Source organism: Cryptomeria japonica, chromosome 1 (genome assembly GCF_030272615.1).
Source record: "Cryptomeria japonica chromosome 1, Sugi_1.0, whole genome shotgun sequence".
Lineage (NCBI taxonomy): Eukaryota > Viridiplantae > Streptophyta > Pinopsida > Cupressales > Cupressaceae > Cryptomeria > Cryptomeria japonica.
In genome coordinates this window covers 453,934,816-453,951,272 of record NC_081405.1, presented here as the reverse complement: position 1 = coordinate 453,951,272, position 16,457 = coordinate 453,934,816, and the positions used below count along the sequence as shown (strand labels likewise).

At 36.8% G+C, this 16,457-nt stretch overlaps 1 protein-coding gene across 1 annotated transcript in view; it reads right to left on the bottom strand.

Annotated features, from left to right (window-relative positions):
• Window positions 1-16,457, bottom strand: part of LOC131064462 (uncharacterized) — an 84,293-nt gene that overhangs the window by 48,890 nt on the left and 18,946 nt on the right. Inside the window, exons 2-3 of the mRNA XM_057998621.2 lie at window positions 8,365-8,473; window positions 5,749-5,884 (exon numbers count right to left, since the gene is read on the bottom strand). Of these exons, the coding sequence (XP_057854604.1) occupies window positions 5,749-5,884; window positions 8,365-8,473 (245 nt within the window). The remainder of the gene's footprint in view (window positions 1-5,748; window positions 5,885-8,364; window positions 8,474-16,457) is intronic.

Sequence of the window (16,457 nt, the reverse complement as noted above, 5' to 3'; positions counted from 1 at the left end):
GAAAGGCTTTGCTAGCACTTCAAGGTGAGATATGCTACCGGAGGAAGAAGACTTGACCATAAGGAAGCCTCATCAAGCACAAGGAAGTCAAGGAAGTACATCATTCATCACGTCAGAAACAGAGGAGGATCAACCAAGTCACAAGCGTTAGACAAGGTGGCATCCCAGTCATCATTCCTCCAATCGGATTGGTCCACCTCAGCATGTCCAGATTCAATGTACCTGACTCATCGGGGATGGCACAAACTTCAAGGCACCTACCCTTGCTTCCTATTGGTCCTCACTCTTGGAATGTAATTTTCTCATTGGCTAGAGGAAGTTTGTTGTAACAAACCCTAATTAGGGTTTTTATCTTGTAATCCTAGCCATTGGTTCTAAGTCAATCAAAGTCGTCTGTTTGTAAAGGGCTCCATATATAAAGCCCTGGCTCCTCATTTGTAAGGGTTAATAGTTAATAGTTAGCTAATAGTGAATAGTCAGAGAGTAGGAAATAGTTAGAGTAGAGTAGAAAGAGAAGGCAAAGATTGTTGCCAAGATATTGTTGCAAAAGACTTGTAAACTTCATTGAAGAAATGGTGAATTCTATGGGTCGATTCAACAATTTGCATGGTCTCTATACTTCTCAAATTTGATTTCATGTTATTAGGTGAATGGAAGAAATTTGTGATCAACAGTGAAATTTGTATATCCATACTACTAGCGGTTTGTTGATTGCAGACTTGCCTTGCGTAGTCAACTGGAATCATTCAGCTTAAGCTTAACTTCAATTATTGCTTCTTCATTGATATACATCAACCTGACGGTGTCCATGCTTGTAGCGGTGATCTAAACATCATAAAGCTTTCCTCAGAAGATCACATTAATCTTGTGGAGATGATCCTAGGATGTAAAAGCAAGACTTAGAATTTCATCAAAGGTCATTCATTGCTCTTACGTTCTTAGTGTTAGAAATAGATCCCGTTCCAACCCTTATCCTTTTTCCTCTTTTCAAAATCAAGGGCTGGTGAAATTCCACGTTCCAGTAATATCCAAAGCAAATCAGACGTTCAGGTCGTCAAAAGTAAGTCCCCTTGTGATTCCAGCAAAATCACATCGTACCGCAAAGAGCTTATCCACACGTAGAGAACCTACATATCAGAACCTTGGAGTTACTCCGACTGATCCTTCGGCGAGATCTTCAGCAGTCGGGAAACTTTGTTCAAGAGAGGATAAGGTACCTTTAGGTATTTTATTTTGTGTTTGGTCGTGTACAAAAGACACCTCAACACCAACCAACCTCAAAAGTATGAAACTTTATCAGTTTGCTCTATATAATTTATCGAAGTCAGATTTTTGGCCTCCCCTTATTCAAGTACCATTTTCCATCAAACCCTGAAAGTCTGAAACTCCACCGATTATTCTATATAACCTATAAGAGTCAAACTTCCGATCTTCCATTAACTTGGTACAAAGTCATGCCCCCCTCCAACTCCTCTATCCCTACATCCCAAAAAGCCTTTTCTTTGTTAAGGATCCCTTGTCACTCTCCCCTATCTCACATCCCCTCTAGCGTAACTTTCCTATCATCCCCACTTCCTTGATGCTCCAATCCTTGGCATGCGGTATGAGTTCTTCCAGCCCACCTACAGTTTGAAACTCCTTCCTTTTCATGATAAAACCTACCTACCTTCCTAGAAGGACCAAAACACCATTAATGCATCTTAGTGTCCTACAACCATTGGATTTCACATGCCGAAATGCAAGAGATGTTATAATATAATGATTGTTAACAAATGGTTAGAAGGCAGAAGTGTTTGATGAATGCAAAAAGATTTTAAATGTTGAGCACCAAATGGATTGGCACAATTTCCTTTCACCCACTCCACCTACTTGCCATTATTGCAATCAATATCCCAGCTAATCCAACAAACTCCTCAACATCTTGAGCATCAATTTTAGAGGGAGTTTATTTGTGTCATTGATTTCAAAGTTGCTACAGTGTTGAATTCTAGGGTAAATGCCCAGTTGGATAAAAGATGTTTTGAGTTTCATTTTGAAGGTATTGGACAATTGCAATTACAAAACCAGCAAGCAAAACAATTTACAAGAATCCTTAGGCTTTCATCTTCCAGTTCTAAGTAGTATTATTTTTAAGTTGTATTGATGTGGATTTGTTCAAGATCTACAATAGAAACACTATAACTTTGAAAAACAATTGTAGCTAGCGGATCCAACATTGTTTGAGTGTCTCCAAGGGTTCTCTATGTACTGTCTTGATGGGTTCTCGATTAGTTGGTTAGCCAAAGGGCCATAAAATCATTCCAAAGCTTTAGCAATATATCTTTTCAAGATTAATAAAGAAATTTACAGATGTGTTATTGGATTATTAAGTAGACTCCTATAAAATTTTGCAACTTTTATTATTTATTCGTGTACATGTGTAGAACCTATTTTATATTTTAAAACACTTTGTTTTGTAAGTCTTTTCTGCTATATAAAGGTGCATAGCCTTGTATAATTCAAACCAACACATAAGTACATTGTGACAACCAGAATAGGGGTACACTAGGTAGTGGGTATGGTTGGTAGTAAGGTCATTTTCAATCCTTATAAGAAAAACAATTTAGAACCTTAGGGAAAATCCCCTTGGTCCTATAGAACCAAAAATGAAGGAGAATTTACCCACCTCAATAATTGGCTCTTAGTTGCCCAGCTTGAATATGGATTTTGTGGTATTCTTCCCAGGTTTAACACCTCTAGCACCTAGGAGACTATCCAACCTGAGAAAATTTGAGGCCTACAACTCAGATCACCAATAGGGCAAAGGCCTACAACTCAAATCACCAACACAGCAAAGGTTTCTTTGGTAGACTTGATTCACCATGGCTTTGCTATTCTTCTTCTATGGGAGTAGAACTACCCCTTGCTCTTGGCATCCTCCAAAGAGCGTAATTTATCCACCAGACCCTACATGATCCCTCTTATTGTCTCTAATGATTGAGAAATACTTACAAAATCAGCTTCTAGATTGGGGAACCTTGCTTCCTCATCAAGGGTTTTTGCATTTCTTGCCATGCTTCTCACTTCTCTTTTCCAACTATGAGACTCAATGTCTCTTTGCAAAAGCAACAAATCTTTTCAACTTGCTCTTGCTGTGGGCATGAATCTGCAAAATCAATCACAACTTCCATAAGGAAGAACTTGCTACAATACCAACTTGGTCCATAAACTATGTGACAGTTAAACGGAAACCATACAACAGTCATCAATATATGGACCTGAGTGAAGGAATTAGGAACTGCACTTTTGGGCAATTAAATAAACAAAAATTGAATGGAAAAAGATAATAAATAATAGACCAATTGAATACACAAGGAATTGCCTTGGGAACCCAAAACCCGCAAGAAAACTCCAACAAAAGAAGGTAAATAACCATCCTTGCCCACTATCTTCAATGATGAATGCAATTTAGACCTCTTGAACACACAACCAGCATGAAACAACAATGTCCAGTCCCTAAGATCACTTGTAACAGCTCCCTCTCAGTTCTGTCCACCTATATACAGTTTACTTGTTCACTTGGGACACTTGAATTCTCTTGGAATTCAATTCAATTCCACTCACCAATCTTAGAATACATTTACAACATGTATTCATTCTCATTCAAGCCAGAATAGAAAAGCAAAAGATGCCAGAAAGCAAAAAAAGTTCATGAATCAAAACAGCACAGACCGTCTTTGGATGTGTGACAAGACCATCGCTTCCCAGCAAGGGTGATTATGAAACCACCACTTTTCAACAAGGAGTGATGATGAATCCATCACTTTTCAGCAGGGATTTGTACAAAACTGCCACTTGACAGAAATAAAACTATCAGTTTTGTGCATTTTTTGTCCTGCAACTCCCAGAAGCCATAACTTTATCATATGGACTTGAAATGAGGTATCATTTTTTTAATTGCAGATCCTTTTTAGATCAATCTGAATATGCAAGAATATTCAACTTTGGTTGTCACCAAAGTACCATTTTGCACCCTGCAACACAAATGTCCTTTGAGCTGTGATCATTTTATCATGGTGTCATGATGTGATTTGATTCGTTCTTGGATCCATTTACAGATCAATAACAATGTTTAAGATGTGCACACTATTTCTATGCAAGAATACCATCCTTCATGGCTAAAACTTTACTGCAAGTGTGAACTTTTCCACTGTAACATTATTTGACTACAAGGTAAACTTGCAGAGGTTCCCTAAGGTTATTTGACTGCTGAAAGCATGTATCAATGTTTTCAGCCATCTATGACTTGGTTACATTATTTTTACTACAACTACAAGAAAAGGTTGCACCTTAGTGTCCTGCATACATACATAAATATGACATGGAACAGAAGAAACATTCCTGAAAGGACATAACTAAAAAAAAAAATTTGAAATCCTCTCCCCCATTATATAGTTGCAGGTACAAACATATCTTGATCATTTCTACTAAAAGAGTTGTGTAATTTGGCTTTATCAACATGAGAAAAGCTCTAATCTACAGAGACTACAACATTTAAACTAATATTGAAGAATCTCACAAACTATACAGCCAATGGTTGAAGTATGTCTCTAGTACCAAATTATAGGCAAGACCTAGACTTTTGGCCATCCAATACTAAAAAATATAACCCATGCTCAGGTAGAAAGCATTACAGAGTATTCGGTAAGAACCTTAATATTTTCTCAAAGAGCTCCCATTTTAATTTGTTAGTCTAAAGAGCCAAATACAGTTTACTGAACTATTCCAGTGATAACTTCAAAAAATTTGGGATTCAACCAATATTATATTTAGACATTCTTGTAAAGCAGAAGCTACAATTCAATACATTTTGAGTTATGACTTTCATACATGACAATGCATAAGACCTATGCCACGTGCAGGCATGGATAGAGATGGTGACCTGGGAATCCATTATATACAGTTAATGAACAAACTTTCTCAATAACTAAATTAAAGGCAGTACCTGGACTTTCCACAAATTCAATGCCAAAATAGGCAGGACCAATACATGCTAAAGGAAGAAAGCATTGCAGAGGATTCCATGAAAACCTTTTCTCAAAAAAAATCCACCTTTTACTCTAAAGAATCAAATACATTTCATATCATCAGCCCAACAATAAGTACACAAACTTGGGTTTCAACTTTCAACTAATAATAATCCAGACATTCTTGCAAAGCAGAAATCACATTTCGCTACATTATAAGTTACTATTTTCACATATGGTAGTGCTTAAGACTTGATACCATGCATATGCATGCATAGTGATCGTAACCTGTGCATCTCTTATGTTTAGAAGTTAGGAATAAAGTCTTCTTTACATTATGTGACTTTGAAGTTGATCAAGAATATTCAGACCAATTCTACAGAACCATTGATAGGAATCATATACTTGGAATTTCTTCATATTAGGATACAAATTATAAATGTGATTTGGAAAGATAGCATGTGTATGCCTGGCAAATCAAATATCTGCAAAGCAATATATGAGTTCTTTAAGAATTTAAATTTAAAAGTGAAATAACCTGCATCTGACAGTTGACCTGGTCATTCTGAATTTCTAAAAAAGGAGCAACAGTGTTGACATGATTTAAGGAAACTGAATGCCATCATAAAAGCAAGTAGGTATCATACCAAAAATGCTTCATTCATCATGAATATGAGTATTTTATAAACTAAGAATTCTAAGTTTAAGCACAAGATATATACAAGGTCAAAAGGTCACTTACCTAGAATGTCATTTATAGCATTTGCAAGTGTGGTAGAGTCAAGCTCATCTTCATACAATAATTTAGCACCTGCTACCTCATACATAAAAGTAGCATTTTTCATTTGATGGTCTTCTGCAACATATGCTGAAGGTATCTAAGATCAACAAGAATAAAGAATGCTGGATTAGAGAACCACTGGAGATATGATATAACCACTGTTCCTTTTTGTTTAAAATCTAGCATAATTCAAAAATGAGTTGCTCCACAAATATCCAATTATAGCAATTATATTTGAGCTAAATGTTATCTCTTGATGAAGAGAAGTGCCGCCATCTTTTTGGATGGCACTGCTACTTGAGAACATAGATACTGTCAAAAACTCATTTGAGCTCACAACTTAAGTTTAAAAGCAAAAATGAAGGCTTAGAGAAAAAAGGTTAAAATGAACCCTTATATAGGAAAAAATGAAGTGTTATACACAGGGCATCAGGGCATGAAGGTTGTTGAGTGAGTAATTAAAATCTTGAAAAAGTACCTTCCAGAAAATGAAAACAGAGAGATTCAAAATGCACAAGATAAACAGAGAGTTTAATAAAACAAGTGTAAAGTTGAAAATCCTAGAAAAGAACAGCAGTTATAGCAGAATATAGTCAAAGCTACAGAAAGGCACCAAAGAGGGTACAGGGCAACCACTAATCTTGTGCCTCTGTTGCAAAAAATGAGTTTGCAGGAGTGACTGTTCAATAGTGTTCGATGTACGATCTGATAATTTCACTCAAAGAACATTTCAATTTGTGAATTGCTGCTTTTTCAATAAAAATTACTGTATGCGGGAAAAGCGGGTCGATGGAACTTAATATGTGAAAGTGTTCCAAAATACTTGTCCACACACACACACAGGACTTCTTGGTGCAAGCTATGGAGTAACGACGTGTCACTCAGCTTTCCAAGGTGGGTCCCATGGTTCTCTATCTCACAATGTCCCTCAAACCAATGTTTTTGCTCTCAAATCACTGAGCAAAAAGGTTTAGGGATGGCAAATGCAAGAACGAGGGATGCTTTGATAGATTTTAGTATGAGATGCATCTTAAGCTATGCATGATTCTAGAAATGCAATAAACTAGATGATAAGATGACAAGGTTAGTATGAGTACTATCCTAACATGATATATTTAGTCTATGATTGAGCTAAATGATAAAGAAAATATTCTAAACATGCATATTTAGACTAATTTTTATTCTAAAGAGAGGCTAAATGATGAGCATAAAATGAGATATGAAAGCTTGAATGTATTTTGAGCATAAGTATGATACTACAAATTTGGAGGATGATTAAAATGGAAGAATGAGAGCTCTATTTATAGCAAGAATAGGGCAATGGATGGTCAAGATTGAATGGTTTAATCAAAGGTTGAGTTTGAAAGTTGGGGATCCATGTTTGTAATTGGCACCAATGAAATGGTGACAAGTGTCAACATAAGATTGGGTTGAGAGAAGGGGTTGGAGACATTAAATGCCTGAGAAGACCTCATGGTTATCTAGAGGGTAAGGGTCAAGCTTAAGTTAGGCTTACCTAATGGATTAAGAGTTAATCCAAGGATAAACCTTTGTGCAAATGATTAAGAGATAATCATGGTCAAAGCATTAAAGGCATGATGAGACCCTTGGGTTGGAAGAAGGTTGAGTTAAAACAAAGGGTGGGAACTATAGTGCTGAATAGTAATCGCGAGGGTGGGAGGGACTCGATAGGCCCCCTCTTTCTTGATTATTGTGGATGGTTACTCAGCTTAAATTGTTCCAAGCTGATTCATTATTTGTTGAATGAGATGGGATTGATTACCTGAACTGCCTATAGAATAGTAGGGCTGATGGGTGAAAGTAGGCCATCTTTCACCCCCCATGTAGGAGGGTTTGAGTTAACCATTAATGGTTATTGGAGACTTTGGGGGATTAAGTGGTTGAAAGTTGGAAGCCTTAAATGGTTATCAAAGACTTTGAGGAATTAAGTGGTTGAAGGTTGAAAGCCTTTAATGGTTATCAAAGACTTTGAGGTTTTGAGAAGTGACTTCCCTTTGCTTAGGGATGTGACAAAGTTTAGAGGAGGGGTTAGGTTAATTAGAAGCGATTAGAAGATTCTAGAAGGGATTAGAAAGGGGCTTGGGATTTTGCAAGTGGATGGAGGGATAATAGGATTTAATTGAAATAAAGTAATTTAATTCAATTTGGTTGCAATTTGGGGAAATTAAATAAATTAGATTTATTCAATTTAGGATAACTATTTAATTAAATTTGAATTTAATTAAAAGTGGATAGGGGGGATTTAATTGAATAAAATGATTTATTCATTAAATGGATATAATGAATTTAATTGAGTAATTTACTTAATTAAATAGAGGAATGTGGATAATTTAATTAAATTAGATTTAATCAAATAGAGAAATGAACATAAAATATTCATTTAAGAATATGGTCATTTTTATACGTCTACAATTACATGAAAAGCTAACAAGTAACACTTAATTTATCTTAGTAAATTGTTCCAACAATGAATAAATCAGCACAAGTACACTTACTCAATGAACCAGAATAAAAGACCTAATGAAAAAGCTGCTTAGAGCTGATGAATCATATTACCAATATAGAAGGTTTCCCTGTGGCTAGAAGCTCACTACAAGTCATTGCCCCAGCTCGTGCAACAACAAGGTCTGCTGCAGCATAAGCGAAATCCATGTTATTCAGGTACCTGAGTTTATGAGCAAGATCTCAGTGACAACCCCAATACAAAACAAGTAAATTCACACAAATAAAAATCTCTATAGTGTTACAAATAAAGTGTATCCCGCTCAAAAGTCAAAACAAGTAAACAAAAACTTTTAAATCCAAAACTATCGAATGTTCATTGTTTATTAAAGACAAAATAAATTAGTGTGACTGGTTTATTAAAAGGATAATCCAATAAACCATAATAGTATTTACTTGTGGCGAACTACAAGGAAAGGTAAATAAAATGGCCCTTTAGAAAAGCTTTTTACAACAGTTAACCTCACAAACTAAAAAAAAAAATACATTAAGAGTCCCATTTTTTAATTTAGTAGGCATTAATAGTAAGCAAGTAAGCACCATTAAATATCAAACAGATCGTGCCTATAAGGCCTTTTTCAGTTGTTGGACCAAGGATTTACATGACCAAGTTTGGCAGGCTTCTAGCATTACTTCATGGATGAACAAGCAATGTGGGGTGTATGATAACAAAGCAATATGTGTAAGACAGTCAATCTATTTGGAAGACAAGAAAATCCTTTAAAGTTAAGGTGTTGACATGGCTAGTGCTTCACCAAGGTTTGCCAGTCAAATCAAGACCTCACAAGGCTAGTATAAAAGATTCTCTACGCAGAAATTGTGAGAGAGAAGGGCCAATCAGCCATGCTTTCCGAAGGTGTACTGCTGCCAAGTCTTTTTGAAGGTGCATATATTCCTGAATTCAATTTTCTATGTGTTGCCTCTTTTTCTTGGCAAAAGCACTTTTGTGGACAGTTTGATGATCAAGGACAATATTACAAATAGGTTAGCTGCTATTGGTTTCTCCTTTAGGGCACAGCAAAAGGAAATTTTCTGCAGATTGGCCCTGTTTAGGGAGATTATTCAGTCAGGATGTAGCTCTTCTTGTCAAAGCCAGGGTTGCTAGTTTCCACAAGTATGTTGAGTCATTGTCACTTAAAGAACAAGCCCAGATATGTTTCATCCTCAACTTCTTAGGGTGAGATTTCCCTTACCATCTTGTTAAGCTGATGTAATCCTCTTGTTGTCAGGTGCAACTTAGGATGGGCCACATGCCTGTTATGCCATGAAAGCCTTTTAAATTTTTAATTAACTGAATGTCAGTTCCTCAACAATAAGATTCTCCAGCCTTAAAAAATTCTTCAATAAAAGCAGATACAGTTGCTATTGTCATTAATAAAAGGTCATGTCGGTCCTGTTCGTTTGTGTGGCCATCTCTAATATAGGATCTCTCAGGTCCTCCCGAGTCCCGTCTATGTCTCATTCATGTCTCACAGTACCTTTCATCTCCACACCCATTTTGTTACTCTATACATCTTTCATTGCTCATTTCCCCTACAAAATACTTCAGGCCTACAATTTGGCCTTGGCCAAAATAGCCACCTGCACCCTTTTATGTTTTAGTTTGTTTTACCATTTCAACCCCAACTAACTGTATGACCCTTATCTCACACATCCTTAATTGGATTTGTATAAGTAGAAAACCACTAACCTCTCCAAGCCACATATTTATATCATCATGAAGACGTCCTTGCTATTGTTTCACACATACTTGGTACTATAGTTAGTGAACTCACCTAGATTCAATGAATCCCAAGGCAAACAAGTAAAAACAAGGCCCAAAGGCTTGGGAAATGGCTACCCAATGAGTCTGGTCAGATTCACCATGTCCACAGACTCAGCAAACACAGTCTCATCTAGAAAACCTGGTCATGATAATCAGGTGGAAATTTTGAAAGAAAAAAAAAAGCATAAAAAAAAACCTAAAATGATATATAATGCTTCAAAACAATATTCATTTTATTTGCAAGCATAAGCAAGGAGAGAAAAAGAAAATTTAAGCTAAAAATACAATCCATCGAAGAAAAAACAATCAAACATGGTTAGGATCTAATTACTGCTCTATGGTTTTGACACTTGCATTTTATGAAGAGTTTGGTGGACTCTTGGAGCTTGGTTAGAAGCGATCAAATTATGAAAAAATGGCATGTGCCATGAAGGCCCATGTGATCTCAAAGGCTTTAAAAAGCAAAAACTAGAAAACTGTTTTGGATCACTGTAATATCCCCATTCAAGACCTAAACTAGGTCAAGGATAAATTTCAAAAGCAACAAGAGTTGATAAATGATTAAATCAGTTTTAATTAAAGATTCAAACGTATTCATGTTGGCAGCTATGAATATCATACTTACTAGATCAAGGTTGGAGTTTGATAGATGGCGGTCAAGGTTGTTAAGAAACATTGATACAAAAGCAAGACTATATCAGATGACTTCATTAGGAAGCGATCAGACTGTCATGTTAATCATGGAATAGAAATTATCTTACAGACAATGATTAAGAGCAGAGATGGCTAAATGAACAGTGGTCCATATCTAAAGTGTGAGTTAAGACAAGATGATATAAACGGAAGTCTGATGCATACTGAAGCCTTAATCATAATAGTGGTGTTACACAGACACTCATGAAGATCTATTATGCATCGATCATATATTAATCCCTGTCAATATCACCACTATAACATCCATTCTTTATTATCACTGTAATGACAGAAAGAGTATTGATGATCATCATAGACCCAATCACACAAGGTTATTATCAATGTTACAAAGAATAATACATGCTGTCAAAAAAGTCCACATTGCTGACAAGGAGGTTTCGATAAGCAAATAACAGTCAGCAAGCATATTAGTATTATCATCTGATGTATCAACTAAACCGATCAACACTTAGTATCAATTGAAGAGAGATTAAGCAAGATCAACACTTAGTATTCTAATTGAAATTGTGGTTTTAGGGCAAAATATAGTAATATCCCCAAAATGGACAATACACCATGTGATTCTTGTTTTGATGCCATGGATATCATAATCAATGATTTTTGTACACCTAAAAATCTGGTGAATATTTATATATTTAAAAATGTTGTTTCCATTCACTCAAATCCATTTACTCATTTAATTCATCTATATTTGTTTGTGATCAAAGTTTCTAATTGATAAGTTTATTGTGTCTTTAGAGTTCATTTATTGAAAGGTGCATAGTGAAAGTTTTGGATCCTTAAAAAACCTCTATATTTCATGGTTTCTCAATTTGTCGAATCTGAGTCCAAGTCTTGTAACTATGCTTGGTAAAAACATCCAAAGGGCAAGCTGCAAGTCACTATCCCTTTTTTCTAGGATCACCTTGTAACACCTAGGGACTAACTACTACTAGCAGTGTCACATAGGATCTTGGTCTATATAGCCATCTTGGTGGAAATTGACACCTCAAGGACTTCCCTCTTTCTCCCTTCATTTTTAAGATCTACAATAGGTGCAACGACAATCACAACAGGTAGCACAATATTCTGTTGTCCTCATTTTTGTTTTCAAAAATGAAAGACCATTACATGAAATTTTTGTCAAAAAAATGAAAATTTTACTCTATGGCACGCTTCCTGAAGCAGAATTTTGCCTAATCCTTGGATTGGCGTAATCCTCAGTCCATCCTTGAACCACGTTTCGAATTTCATCGCATTATGGGTTCGTTTGCTATGTCTTTCCTTCAATTTCGGGTTTTTTCTCCCTAACTGTAGGTGGGAAATTTTCCTTGAGTTGCAAGTTTTAATGTTTTCCTTTGTTTTGGTCTTTGTAGGGAAATTTTTGGCTAATTACAAGTGCACTTTATTAAAAAAGAACTTGTAACTTGCTTTTTATTTCTCCCTTGATGCTTTTTTGGCTTTTTAAGTTACAATAGGGATTTTTTGGATAAGTTACGAGTTAACTTGTAATTCTTTTCTAAAACCCCTATTTTAATGTCTTTTGCTTGTAATAGGGATTTTAAACCCCTATTACATGTGTTAAGTTATTAAAACTTGTTATAGGGATTTTATTTTCCCTTTACAAGTAATTTGTAACTTGCACATCTCTCTCCAAAACCCGATTTTCCCTAGAAATGAAATAAAGTGACATTTAAAACTTGCTATTGTGCCCAAAAAACCCGATTTTCTCCATAAAGTGCAAATTGGGGAATTTTAAACTTGTAATTGCATTTTCAAAACCCGATTTTGCCTTGTTGAAGAAAAAGTGACATTTTAAACTTGTTATATGGGAAATAAAACCCGATTTTCTCTATTGCATGTAATTTGAAACTTGTATTTCTCTTCCAAAAACCCGATTTTCCTCTCCTAAGCCAATTTTGCCACAAATTCTTCCCAATTTTTTGTGGAGAAATTCATGGAGCAAGGAGACGTATTTGTTGCAAGGCGATTTGTGTGAGCTATAGGACACGTTGCTGCTGTTTTGGTGAATGATTCAACCCTTATTTTCTGCCAAATGGTTTACCACGTGATTCCTAAATCCACGTTTTGGGGGATCTAAACTCCACGAAGTTGCAATCTCCTAGGTTGTTTTGCCTTCCTTCACCTAGGCATTGAAGTTGGAGGGAGATTTGGCCACTTCTTATGGCATTGGATTTGCATTTGATGCCACGTTTTTCTGCCCAAGGCGTTTTGGTAAAACGTGGCAAGGGTTTTTGAATGCGGTTTAATCTCTATTTAAGAGCTATCCTTTCTTCTTTCAAAGATTAATCATCTTTTTGAAAAGGCATTTTCAGTTTGAAGCAAGGTATGATTTCTTTCCTTTCTTTGTTTCATTTTCTTGTTTTCTTGTTTTCTTGTTTTTCCTTTCTAGTTGTAAATTTGTGCATATATTTATTTTGCCCCAAAAATCGGTTTTGTGAGAGATTTTTCCCTTTGAAAAACAATTTTTGAATTGCATTGTTCTTCCCCATTTTCCCTCTTTACTTGTATTCGAGATTTTAAATCCCGATTACATGTTGGATGAAAATCATTGTTCTTCCCTCGGTTAAAAGAATTTAACAATCTTTTATTGAAATTCCAAGTTGCAAAGATGAAAAATATCCATCCTTCCAAAATCGGGTTTTTAGAACCAGATTGCATGTCCAAAGTTCTTCCCATTTTCTTGGAAGTGACATTTTCAGAATCTTCCCATTTTTATCAATCCATATCACCTATACCCGTACTTCTCGTTCACGTCATTTCCCTCAAGTCTAATTCTCCTTTTTCACTCATTTCTCCATTTTTGTTTCACAAGTATACTTGCATTCGGGTTTTAAAAATCCGATTGCATGTGCATTCTTCCCAACTTGTATACTTGTAAAATTTTCCCCAAGATCCGAAATTGGTCAAAGTCAAGATTCCTAGCATTCCCATTAATTTCCCATCTTTCTCTCACAAAATCGTGAAGTAAAAGGGTTGGAGTTCTTCCCATTTGAAGAAGGAAAAATGTTAGTTGCAGCTGATTATGATGTTGCCTTAACACTTTGAAGTCTTCATCACAGTATACCAGGTTGTCCTTCAATGTCAGATTTGTCGTCATCTCCAATTCCAAAGAGGATGAAGTATAAATATGACAAGTACCAAAATGAAGTTTCACCTTCTCAAGTTTCCTCTCCTTTGGATCGCATAAAAGATACAGAGATAGGGCATGTGGACATGTCAGAATTTGTCAAGAGGGTGGAGGATCCGTAGGATAGCAATATGCAGCAATTGTTGGACAGCCATATTCATCATGCGTCTTCTTTCCCAGTGGCTGCCCTAGAACTTGAATTTGTCCTTGCTTGCGCTCATCACTTTGACAAGGAAACGAGAATCATCAGAAATAATGATGGTGAAGCAATAATCCACCTTGATGCAGATACAATTGAGAAAGTCTTCAAAATACCACCAGCACCTGTTTATATGGAAATCTCAAAGGATAGTGCAGCCGAGTACTATGTCAAAAGGGAAAAGGACTGCAAACGTCATATTAACAGGTGGATTCATGAGCCACGAGCCGCCTTCTCAAGGTGGGCTAAGTTGTACCGCTGTGAAGTGGGAAATTGGAGACATCATAACTCTCCTCAGTAGGATGATGGTTCTTGAATATTCTAATGTCTTTGAGCCTTGGATGTACCAGTTTATCATGTTCATAAGGCAGTCCCATCATATATCATGGGGAGAAGTCATCAGTGATACCTTGTGCGAGCAACTTGCAGCAGTCCCTTCCACCATGTCTTTCTACATGAATTCATACCTGGTATATTTGGCAGCATCACTGACATTTTTTTGGTCTTTCTAACAAGGGTGATCGCTCGCTTATACCGGTATGGGAATATTATGATCAGTTGCCTTTGAGACCCAGCAGACTGCATTTCAGAAGAGTTCAAGACGCATTATTTGGTTACTTCATGTGCCAGTTTGACAGGACTCTAAAGAACAGAAGGTTGTCGGATGAGGCATGGGAAAGAGTGAATGAGTATGGGTGCTTGTTTCTTCAATTCCCGACCTTCACCTATATGAGAGTCGGATGTTATAGCGGGCAGCCATACATGCTTCCTAGATACCCAACCGATAAGATCATTCTTATGGAGTTGGGAAGACAGATCATGGTTGTACACGCTCATCAGTCTATCAGACATAAGGTTGGAATGGGGATTTCTACAACAAATCCATTGAAAATTGGCCGGTATTCTCTTGTCACATCCGTCAAAGTCAAGGCTATGGAGATCGAGATGCAGGAAATTAAACTCAAAAGGTTTAAGTCCAGAGCTGATTTTGACTACCGGGGTATGAAGGAAAAAATCAAAAAATCCTTCATGCATTTGCATCGTATTGAGGATATCTAGGTAGATCTCCATACAAAAATGGAGGTTCTCAAGATGGACTACTGCAGGCTTACTATTGAGCAGGTTATTGATTTGAACTTGGTGGATATTCCACAAGGGATGATTAATGATGGCCATGTACTTGATCCTGTATATATTTCACGAAGGGTTGAGGAAGCTCCACTTCCTTTAATCCAATGGTCACACAAGGAGTGCACATCCATTCTTGAGAGATTTCAGCCTATCTTGGCTAACACCAACACTTGGCTGAAAAGTAATAGTGTTAGATTCATAAAAATCAAGGTTGGAAAAGAAGATGATTCTACGGGACCTCTTGGACGTAATTCTGAGATTCAGGTTGACAACAAAGAAGGTGCATCATCTTCAGGCACTAGGATCAAATTGCGAGTTAGTCGGGCAACAGTACTTCCTCCTAAGGAGGCAACAGTTCGTGGGAAAGAGAAGTCTCGACTTCACATTCATGTGATTGATCTTGATGATCCAGAAGGACAACAATCCGATGATGCTCCTAGATCTCTAGCCTCAGAGTCACCTCATGAGATTCCCTCTTCAGTTTCTATGGAATTGCCTTTATCTCCTCCTGACATAGTGGTGGAGGAGTCTCCTTAGAATGTCGTCCCCATTTCAACAGTTGACCCTTCTATTGATCATCAACAAGAGAGTCTACTGGAAATCTTCGAGGATACTCCTGCATGCATTCATCTATCAAAGATTGATACCTCTACTTCCAACTTTGAGGAGTTTATGAAACAGACTTCATGTCCTTTGGTTACTGAGCAAACCATGGTTGGCATTCAAACAGATACTTCCCCTAGGGTGACCACAGTTGTTCAAACAGAAACTGCTTCTCCTTTGCTCGCAGCTACTACTGAAGGAGAGTACAGAAGGAGAGTTGATGGCTTTGCCTCCATGGCTTAGTTCTTTTACCCCAAAGAGGAAGAAGCAAGAAATCTCACCCGATGCCTTTGATTATCAGCAACTTAAACAGTCTAGACCCAAGGTTGCTAAAAAGGCCAAGACTATCTCAAGAGTAACTATGGATAGCAACAAAATGAAGGTGGCTGAAATTGTTGAGCCTCTAGCAGATAAGCCACTTGAAGAGATGTCAATTGCTGATTACAAAGTCACAAGGGTAGAATTGGGCAAGCAAACGCATGAAGTGGTTAAACATGATGCCCAGTATTTTGTAGCCTCACTAGTGCAACGATATGATGAACTTCTAGCTAAGAAAGATAAGCTAGAAGAGGACAACCGGCAACTTGTTGCAGCTGTTCGTAAAA